Source organism: Apteryx mantelli, chromosome 2, assembly GCF_036417845.1.
Source record: "Apteryx mantelli isolate bAptMan1 chromosome 2, bAptMan1.hap1, whole genome shotgun sequence".
Lineage (NCBI taxonomy): Eukaryota > Metazoa > Chordata > Aves > Apterygiformes > Apterygidae > Apteryx > Apteryx mantelli.
Genome location: NC_089979.1, coordinates 92914608 through 92926248, shown reverse-complemented (window position 1 = coordinate 92926248; position 11641 = coordinate 92914608). Strand labels below are relative to the sequence as shown.

The window sequence follows — 11641 nt, the reverse complement described above, 5'->3', positions numbered from 1 at the left end:
TTGAAAGGCAATTACCCAATACATTCGAGTACTTAGTGGTCAGTATAGTCTTATATTTCCTACTGCAAATTAGATTTATATTTCTTATATTTTATTTATATTTCCTTATATTTCCTACCACAAATTAGATTTATAAGAAGCTGCTCCCTAGTAAAACATGTAAACTTATCTACATACACAATTTTGAAACAGAGAAAGCCTCTTCATTCCCATCTACCATATAAACAGTGTCCTATTGAGTTTTCATTAGAGAGTGGTTATGACCTTTATTTTTTTGTCTTTCAGCTCCTTAAAACTGAAGGATGATAACCTCCATTAATTTCTTTTCAGACTAGATTAAAAAATTTCTATGCTTTGAGAGAATAAATGGGCTGCAGCAAGAAGACTGGGCTTCAAAATAAGGACACATTAGATCCAGCAGGAAGCTGAATCATTTACTGGGTGGCAGTTGCTGGATACATGATTTTACAGAAAGTAAAATAAAAATGGTATGAAGGACAAGCAAAGCAGATCTCCACACCACAACAGATATGTTTTGCCCTTCCTTCCACTCACTGAAAACAGCTCCAGAGCAGACAACAGTGGATCATACATGGATGGAACCTAAACCAAGGTTTGAATTTACAGAGGATTGCGTGAAACACCAGAAACACTATGCCTTGGTCTGTGCCCTGAAAACAAAGGTTCTTGCAGGGCCCAAACCCAACTTCTATTGCAAAAGAAGCCTGTATTTTCTATGCAAGGGTGAAACTGGAGAACTTGACTTCAGCAAAATACGTGGTACTGTAAACAGCAGCTCTTGGGGTGGCAGAATAAGCAATAAGCCTACAGCAAGGGCACCTCACCCACACCATAGCCCTACTCTGGAAGGAAGCAAATCAAACTTGCTTTTCCTTACTCCATTCAAATTTCACCCACTGAATATAAAGACACACTCACCTGTCCTTTGGATGGTTAGACACTGAAAGGATCAACATGTTGTTACATGCAACAGGATACACCAAAGGATTCCCAGGATCCTTCCAGGAACTACCTCCACACAGTGCCACAGTGGACATACACAGTTGTCCAGCAGTCAGAAAATTCTGGTGTTAATCTGCTAGCTGCTTAGCTTGGCAGATCTTCAGTTTTAAAAAAAAAATCTTAATCTAAACTAACTTTCCCACTGGAATGTGTACAGGAATATACAGGTTCCATGCGCTCAGGTTTGGATTCTCTGTTGGAAATCCACAATGTGACTCTGCAGTGTCTAACTTTTAGACATCTACATGCTCTACTAGATTTGCATCTGGGTCTCCAAATATACCTAACTGACTGATCTTAATTACCTGCCCCTCACAAACTGTGGGCCTGGGAATGCAAGATGTATTCCCAACTTCACTGAGAAATCAAAGGCAGACCTCAAACCTCTGCAGAAATGACAATGGAAGAAAAGCTGGACAGCACAAAAATTTAGTGATAGCAATCTACCATTTTCAACAGAGTACTAGATACAATATCATGTGTGCTCTTTAACAGTGAAAGAGCACATTATTAATTTTTCTAAGTCATGCTCATAACACATAACACATTCCACTCTCACTGCAGAAACTAAAGCAATACACCACCATGGCATTGTACACAGCTGAATCCCACTCTGTTACTCACAACCGTTTCCCACGAAAGTGTCCCTGTGCTTGCATTTTATGCAATCAGCATGTGCTTTTCTTGAGCATCAACACCCTGTCCTGCACACAATTTGCCCCATTTGGTCTGTCACTCAGTTTGCTGGTCACCTTTAATATCTTTGGAAAGACTTCACCATTTTTCCCTCTTTATATCAAGCACTGCTACTTCATCCCATCCTCTGTTAGACAACTCACATAAGAGCCTGTTAACTTTCATATATCATTCTTGTTCAGGCCACTTGCCCCAAGCCTTGATCCCAATATTCCCAGTCAAAATTCTCTGCCTTCCAGCCCCCTGTGAATCAAATCTTTTTTTCCCATATGCTCTTCTCTGTAAATCCAATTCAAGCTCTCACTTTACTCAAATGAACTTGCCTCTCCCTAGCATTTTCTTGGTCACCATCCAAAGGGACCAGCAGATCTCCCATGTGTAGCCCTAAACTAGACAACAACCGCTTTGTGCTCAGCAGCACTAGTGTTTGCAAAAGAAAAGAATGCTGGCCAGTATTCCTTATTTCCCTTCCCCTGTTATATGTATATCACATCAAGGATCACAATATAACAGAAAGTTGCCCCTCCGCACCCAATATATATAGGAATATCCCAAGCAACTCACACTTTGTTTTCAAAGTGCACTGGGGATTCCAGACTCTTTTACTATTAGTGTACATCAGCAACACCATCACAAACTAGGCATCTTCTGGTAAATGACAGCCTGTCAGCCTCAAAGAGATATCCTCATATGAAATACCCAAAAGGAGGATTGTGTAGTTCTACAGCTGCTGTCGTCACCTTCTGTTCTTCCTTCCATCTGTCGATCCCCACAGGTAGAGGCATTCCAGGTTACACTGCCACAAAATTCAGCCTACAAAGAAAGAATTTATGCTCCCATTTTCGGTTCTCTCCCCGTGAGGAATGCACCCAACCTCTGCTGCACAATTAGGATGCCAGATACTCTTTTCTCATCAACAGAATGGCTCTGAGAGCAGGATTGTATCATAATGCATTATTTCACAGTTGAATCAAGACTGACAGTGTATCTTCTACCACCTGTAAAGCATATAAATTCATTTATGGGGAGGCACAAAAGGTTGTAGTTTGATGAGCTGGCAGGGCCTGTAATAGAGTGGATGTTGCAGAATGCGGGCCTGAGCACATGTCCAGAGTTTCAATTCCTTGTCCACAATGGACAACAGATTCCTCTAATTAAAGAAGAAACATTTACTTATTAACCAGACATAAGGCTCAGGCAATACCACAGTGGTAAGCTCAGCACCTGTGAGATTGCGGCTGGCAGGACTCATTTTTGTTTTTGAGGACCCCTTCTGGGAATGAGACTGGCCCAACTGGGAGGGATTCCAAGGGCAATGCAGAGTCTGATCTAGAGTTCTGGAGAACTAGCATCAAAAACGATCAACAATTTTTGTGCCAACAGGAGAGGCACTAAAAGAGGCATGCAGGCTATCTCAGGAGAAATTTGATCTAAGCAACCCCTTTTCTGCTCCTTACTTGACAATATTAGAACTAGTGTTTAACACCTTTGTGCTAACACTCAACTATCTTCTCAAAAAGCTTTTTCAGTTCATGATGACGTTCCCTTTTCAGCTGATGTACAGCCTTTGGCTGAATAATCCCATTTTCCAGGGTCAAGAACAAGAACCCAGTGCTATCATTAATAAGCACCTAATGTTTTGATCTGAAAAAACTCTCAAATAGCTAAGAAAAAAAGGAGATTTGTCTATGTACATCAATGCCTTTTTGGTAACTGGTTTTGCAATTTTTAAAGCAGCAATCTGTAGTCTACAGAAAAAAAAAACATTTTATACAATAAGACCTTTTTTCTGAACTATAGCATACAGGAATTGATACAAGAATTAGCAATTGGGATCCAAACTACCATCAATGAATCACAGAATCACAGAATGGTTGAGTTTGGAAGGCACCTCAGGAGATCATCTAGTCCAACCCCCCTGCACAAGCAGGGTCACCTAGAGCACATTGTACAGGAAGTTGTGACAGGGCTGAAAGCAGTACTGTGGAGTGTTTGCTGGTAGAAATAGCCAAGGAGTGGCCTTGAAATTACTTAACGCAATATTCACTATGATAGCGACATAAGCAGACATACTTACCTCTGGACTGATGGTGAAGTTGGACAATTGCATCTGAACAGAGAAGAGTTAGGAGCATTATACAGGAAGAACTAGATGACTTTGACAAAAAAAATTGCTCAGCAGAAATAGCACAAATACAGTATAAAGTCATACCCAAATCAAAAAAATCTTCCTTTGTTAGGAGCTCATGAGTGGGAAGTGGAGGAGGAGGAAAAACTTGGGTTTTGTGACTTCAGATACAAGCCTATCAATTCGAAACAGTCCTGAGATAAATATAATCATAGGATGGATAAGATAAGACATTTCTAGAGAAAGTACCTTTACAAGGACACAGGTAAGATTTCATGCAGAGTGCTGTGTAAAACTCTGGCCACTGGCTTAAAAAAGAAAGGTGGAGGGGAGGTAAAAAATACTTAAAGGTTCTCAAATTTTTTTTACCAATTAAAAGTTGGTGGGAAGGTTCAGGAACAGAAAATCTATCCTAGAGAGAAATGTACTGAGAGGTCCACATAGCATAACGCTACCTTCCAGATCCACCTGAACGAGCTGTAAGATCCCCATATAATTTGAACAGATACCAGCGTGGGTTCATGAAATTTTCACTCCATCAACACAGCACAGTGCTTTGCTCTAGGTAATTAGGCCTGTAATATTGCCTCCATTTCTGGAGCTAACTCATCTAGAAATTGCTTGGGGCGAGTCTCTGCACAGTACTCCATTATGCTAAAGCAGCTTAGAACTTGGCTAAATTTAAAGCAGAAAGTGAGAAGGTATACAGGAAGGTATGACTGGAATGCTCTTCTCAGGTATGAGATCTCATTAATCAATCATGTCATATAATCTCTTCGGAAACAAACTAAACTCCACTCACCCAACTCCCCCATAAGTCATCCCATTTAACTTGAAGTACAGTATATACTACCTAGCGATCAATAGCAGATGAAAACTAGGAAGTGCCTACGAATCACAGAAGTTCTAGAATCTAGCCTGTCCCAGAGTCTAAGAATAGTACTGAGAACATGAAGCCAACCCGATTTTAATTTTACTACTACAAAAAGAATGTGTGTGATGAAGGTGCCTACATTTACAGAACACTGGATACAACGAGGTCCCCTCCAGTTCAATATAGACTTCAGTTCCACACCAGACAGTCAGTATGGGCTCTAGGTACCAGCTCACTCCAGTATTGCTGACAAGAAAAACATAATTTGATACAGTGAGAAACCAGAAATGAGGACTATAGCTCAGGCAGCCCACAACCTTTATGAGACCATAGAACATGCTACCCCTAGATTGTCATTCAAAGTTTTTTGATGGGCAACACCATACAATGTGAACATACAGACAAGACTGAGAAACCTATCATGAAATACATGATATCATATAAAGGAGGGGCCCAGGACTATTATCATTAATCTTTGTCTCAGTTACTGAACGCTTAAAATCCCATAGATAGTAGGCACCAATAATGGACTGAAGTTGAGTTAGATGATAAACTTCGTGAGTATGCCCAACCACAGGGGAACAGTGAACAAAATGCATGGAAGGAACACATCTGAATCTGCTACATTACTTAAGAAAATTTTAGAGAGCAAATCAACTGATAATCCATTCAGTGAAGGCCTTGGAGGGGTAGAAAATAAATTACTAGAGACAAAAGAAAGACTGAATGAACAAAAAGACAGCCTGTGGGAAAATTGGCTCATTTATAACAAGAAGTATGAATGTAAGTTTTCTCAGGCTGGAAGAGAATAGGGTTGAAGCAGAGAATATACAGAAAACAAACAAACTGACAGATCTCGGAGATAAAGAGATGACTTATGAGCAGGGGAGGGGGAAGAAAAACGGTACTTTCAGAAGGAAAAATATAAACTTGTTATACACTACAAAATGTAGGTCAGACTAAGGATGTCTTCTGATCTTAAGATTTGAATCTCCATAAAATACAGACTGAATGAACAGACTGAGCAGTTTAGAACAGTAAATCAAGACATTTAAAAAAGGGGGATGAGAGGGGGAACAGAAAACATTCTACGCAAGTAAGTAAAAGCAGACTATAAAACACAAACACAGAACAGATTCAGCAGAGAAAGTAAGGAGGAATAAAAACAGAAGAGGGAGGAAGCAGAATCAAAATCATAAGGGAAAAACATGTACAGCTGGATAGAGAAAAAATTTCCCCAAGATAGGCAGAAATAAAAAGCATATAATGGAAGAAACAAGAATCTCAAAATTCAGTTGTGCTGCAAAAGGGACTTATGTAACATAAGGAAGCTTGTGTTCCTGGGGAAAACACTGGAATATATATTGTCTGCATACCATGGAAGGGGAGAATCTGCCTGGTTTGAAAAACAAGAAAGTCCCATGCAAGGAAACAAAACCCCAAATAACTGACATAAGACTTTTTTTTATTATTATTATATAGGACATTTCTGTTGATGTATTATTACCAAATTTGAATATTTTAATCAGGTGCCTGGAAAATCATAAAACCAAGGAAAAACAGTGTGTCCTTGCCTTGTGCCTTTGAGCTTAAGTCTTCAAATTTTTCTCTGCAATATATGACACCTACAAAGTTATAAAAGGTAGATAAAATTATGATGACTTTCAAGAAAACTCAGGTAGCAACATCTTAATTATAGTGTCTTTAATATTAAAAATTATTTTATTTACTGTCTGTATGAAAATTTTTATTTGATACTAAAATGACATCAGGTTGCACAGTATTCTACAAGTACACTTATGGGACCGTTGTGACCGTGTCATGACTTGCATGACTGTTTTGAAAGACAGACAAGATCTTCTGTTGAGTGAACACAGCAATATTGATTTGTTTTTTCTGTTGGCATTTCCACACACTGGTAGGACAACACACCGGTCATCTAGTCAATGACAATCCTAAACATCAGTGCAAGTATCTTTTCAAGCAGAGATTTCCAATTGAGAGATGTTCTGCAGTGCTTATACCTGCTACATTGCATCTTCATCCTTCGCAACATCCTGAAAAGCAAGTCTTACTGGCAGTTGAGGCAGTAAGCCTCAACTTTTCAGCTGTTTTTCCAAGAGCTCTTCAATTCTGAATCATTTCTTGAATTCTTCGAGCTACCTTGCACTCCATCTGAAATACAAGGTCAGGCCACTGTTTTTTTGTTGTTGCTCTTCATTTCTGTGGCTTTTGCCCCAGGCAACGCATTACTTGGTATTATAAAGGTTTCAGGATGAACACTTCAATCCATTTCACACTTGATTTGAAGATCATTTCTTTGCTTTTTGAGTCTTCCTGCTATCTACTGAACTGATTCAGAAGAGTTTTCATTCACCCTCCTACCCACCTAACATTTCTTATCGCTGTATTTGTTACATCTAATGCTCTCAGGGGATTTTAAGTGATTAATCTTTCCCCTTTCAAATACCACTCTTCATTAGAGTCATCGTTAGAGTCATCGTTAGGACTGAATGGCGGGCAAACAACAGTGAAGAGGCAATCAGATAAAGTCATACATTTTATTGCCAGGTAGCATTTAGGCATGCATAGTAAAAGGTGGTTTAGATAACCAAACAAAAAAACCCACCCCCCACCCACCTGTAAATTGCTATTTAGATAATCATCTCTTCTGTATTTTTGAATCCCAAGACGGTAGCAGATAATCCTTATTCTCTGTTTCCTGGGGAGTCCCTCTTCACTTGCTCCATTCCCCTTACAACACTCATTTAATATCACTTAAAATCCAGGAAATCACACCTGATATATCAAAATTTGTGGAAGAGGACCCCCAACCCTCTATTTAAATCTTTATTGTTTCTCTGTGATACCACACCAGTCTTCCAGCTTTTGAATACCTTGACAAAGCTTGCACACGATTCCAAAGCACAGAACTTTCAACTTATATTTATTACAGATTTATACAGAAAGTCATTTTACACCAATAAACTTGAAAAAAATAAGTTAAATATAAAGCTTTCAACAAGTAAGTGTTTCAGAACAATTTTATTCTGCTTATTTCATCACGTGGCAAATATTGTACAAAACTGCCACAGAAACAGTGATATTCAAATCAACTTTCACATCTTACACAATTTTAGGTTAAACTCTTTAACTGAAGCATTGAATATTCAGAGCACTTTAAATGCACTAAACAATGTAGCTATGTAATAGCACAGCCCAAATGTCAGAATACCTGTTTATTTTATACACAAGTTTAAAAGCACTTCATAAAGTTGCATGAACTCCAAATGATGCCACACAATTTACTTCAAAAGATACTTATGGCAGAGTACCTATACTGAGTAACTTACAGTAAACAATACTGTTCTGAGGGCTGTGGAAAATAACTAGCATATCGAAGGTTAAGTCCACTGATTAGTTCCAGCAATGTCAACAGAATTTTTGCCATTGATTTCACGGATGCAAAGATTTATCTACTCATTTTCATTTAGATAAAAGGTGTAAGGGCCAGCTCAGAGACTTGCAAAATAGCAATCTGAAAAATACTTCATGATACACACACGCAGTATGACAATGAACTAGTTATCACAGATTTCAAAACTACAGCCTTTAGTACTATTCCATATGAAAGTCACAGACAAATTGCAGCAAAAGCAAACCTGAACAGAGATGAGAGCACCACTGTCAAACTTGGCTGGGTTTCTTTTTAAGGCTATGTAAATATGTTTTGAGAAGAGAGACATCAGTACCTTTTTTCTTTCTTCCCCCCCCCCCCCCCCTTCTTTTCTTTTCTTTGGGGGTATTACTTTCCTCGGCAGATGTATGGCAACATGCTTTTAACCAAGCTGTTAAAATACATTTCAAAATAAATGTTCCTGTTCATGTGACTTGCTTCAAAACCACAAACAGGCTCCAACAGCCATGATTTAAAGATGCACAACATGCATATCTGTGAACAAGTTTTAACGTGTAGTTTAGATATTTAGTGATGAGCATTGTGACTTCTCAGTATAAACAGATTCAATATAATTATTAGTCTCATCTTGATAAGCTGAAGATTACCTGGGTTTTATAATTAGAAAACAGTATCAGAATACTTGAACATCTGCTGAAGTGCACCTCGTTAGGCTCTAATTTTTATGTTAAAGTCATAATTTGTTAATAAGAATTCCAAACAGGAGAGCTGAATATAATATTATTAAAACCTTATAGGATTTACATTTCAGAACAAGAGGTGCAAAAACGATGTTTTAGCTGTTTTCATGTGAAAGTGTACAAAAAGTTAACAGGCTTTAGCTCCATTCTAATTAGTATCAACTAAGTCATTTGGGTTTTCTTTAATGTTAGGACTACCTACTGTATACCAATGGGGTTAGATGCAAGCATACAGGAGCTTACTTTACCTACAACTCTGAGCTGGCCAGACAGGTGCAAGCTCCTGTCCAGAACCTACATTAGAAGCATAACTACGTACATTCTCCCTAAGAGGTATTATTAGCTTGAGAACAATGCTAAATTAACACAATTCTTGAGTTTCTAAACAAGAACTGTCTTTTGGCCACAGTAAGCCTGCACTTGTATGCAGGCTTTGAGATAGATATGCTCCTCGCAACAAAAGGACCAAAGAAATACATTTCTGGCAAGATGCCGAGCAACTTGCTTCTTCAGCTGTACTCGGCAAAGCAGTACCTTGTAGGATCAAACATTAATTTGCTTCAGAAATTCAAGGCGTTATAAACTATGTTTATTTATCTTTCATTTCTGTTCACAAAATGTAAAATAAAAAAAGTAAAAACAATTTAAACCATTACATGCAAGTTAAAAGTCTGAACAGTCTTCGGCATTGGGAATCTTTTTGGTAACTGTTCTAAGTGAAGGATGCACATTTCAAACATTTAGAAATGTATAAGACTGCGTATTTTTTACCTGACCTAATAAGCACATGCAAAAATAGGAAATAACAGCATGCATTTTCATTTTGAAAACTTTTTGTGGGGGCAGATGTGGTCTGCGAGTTTGCTGCTCACTCTTATGTGTTTCACAATCTGTTTAGGATGAAATGTAATCAAAGACCACATTTAGGCTCAGGACTTCATGACAATTTTAAGTGAGTCGAAGCATGGACCACTGACTTCTATTTTCTTGGCAACAGCCCTCACACTGCAGCTGAGCAAGGTGGCTGAAAACTAAATCAACAACAGAAGATTAATCTTCTGCCAGATCTGTCTCTTCACTGTGCTAAGCCCCTTTCAGCAGCAGCAGCCTCCGGTGCTGTACAGGGGAATCACCACTAATGGTAGTTGTGGCCATAAGAAACAAGCAGCAGCAGAACAGTGTTAGAGTTAAGAAAGTCATTAATTCAAAGAACCATCACCTCAACCAAAGAGACATCACTCCGCCAGAGCTGTGCCAATTTATTAATCTCCTTTCCCAATGAGCTCACCTACCTTAGCAAAACAACTTGCAACAATTTACCATCTCTAAGAGTGTTTGGGTAACTATTATGCTGTTTAAACCATTAGCCCATTGCTTATGGCATTTCCCATGCAACAAAGATCTTCCATAGCCAAAGACTTAAGACAGACATTCTTATAAATTTTACAGAAGTTGTTCCAAACTCAAATCATACTTAAACCAAACTTTACACCATGTATTACCCTAAGCTTGCACAATACAGAAAAAACTATAAATCTCAACAAAATCATGCAAAACAAATCAGAAAGCTAACATTCCTAAATACAAATTAAACCAAATATAACACCAAAATAATAAAGTCTGATCTTGTTCAAGGTCTTGATTAACAAAGTATTTGCATATTAATCATTTTCTTGTGTTTTGAGATAAAGCAAAATAAGTCCCCACCTTCCCCAAATGCTGGTCCTTCAGATATCAAAGGAAGTTTGAGCTCTTACCTGGCATTTCCCAGTTATTTTAGAGTGAATATTAATATTTAGACATTGAAAATATTTTGTATTTCCTTCCACATAAGAGTAACTCAAATCCCCCAAATTACCATATTAACATGAAAGTGAATAAAATAGGAAAACACCTTTAGAATTTTTACATTGGTGTTTTAAACACAGATATTTCTGGTTTAGTGGTCCATTTTAAATTGTGAGAGATCTGTCAAAGTAAATCTTTGAGACTTATTGCTCTACTTATTACCCAAAAGAATCTTTTTGATTACCAGTTCTCTCGCTTAAAAGGCATCAGTGGAGATTTACATCATTCTGACTGCACATTAGGTAAAAAATTGCACCAATCCCAGGTTTAAAAAGCTTCCTTACTGTTAGGTGTTATACAGTTATGTAAATTGTAAAATTGTGTAACTTTTTAACGCATCATAATCAATCTAACTTTAGATGCCTGTTAAATCTTGTAATATAATGACAACTAATCATCTGACAGAACCAAAAAGTGCCTTGCATAATAATTTAGCATTTTCACCTCCTCTGAATTTCTGTATCTTAATTCTCCATGAATCACTTCAGTCCTGGACATCAAAGTAGTCAATTACTGGCTCCTCTTTTAATGATTTTGGTAAACCATTGTTTCCAATACTCCTGAAATTAAAAGAATAATAGATGTTACTCACCTGCATGAAAAATAAAATACAAAATAAATTGACACAACTCCCATAATGTCTCAGTGTGCACATGCACACTGTATTGGTAGATGGCATGCATTACCAAACTATGTTTTAATAAAAATATCTTAGTGCTCAAAAAAGTAACCACCTTTGTTAACTGTGATTTTAGGAAGTAAATATACTATATTAAATTAATACGCATAATGTGTTGCTGAAATGATAAATTTATTTTTGGGCCTTACCAGCAAATACCATTTACTGTAATATTTATTGTGCAAGCAATAACACACTGAAGACTATGCTCAAATGACATCCTTTTTAAAAGGAA

At 37.7% G+C, this 11641-nt stretch overlaps 1 protein-coding gene across 2 annotated transcripts in view; it reads right to left on the bottom strand.

The window, feature by feature from the left end:
- Window positions 1-6302: 6302 nt before the first annotated feature.
- The window catches only part of NFX1 (nuclear transcription factor, X-box binding 1), a 62395-nt gene continuing 57056 nt past the window's right edge, over window positions 6303-11641 (bottom strand). Inside the window, exons 24-25 of one of the 2 annotated variants that reach the window (XM_067291045.1) lie at window positions 11172-11287; window positions 6303-6346 (exon numbers count right to left, since the gene is read on the bottom strand). In XM_067291045.1, coding sequence (XP_067147146.1) covers window positions 11212-11287 — 76 coding nt within the window. In that variant the 3' untranslated portion in view covers window positions 6303-6346; window positions 11172-11211. Of the gene's footprint in view, window positions 6347-7651; window positions 11288-11641 lie in introns of those variants that run through there. The other variant, XM_067291044.1, reaches the window with a different exon arrangement.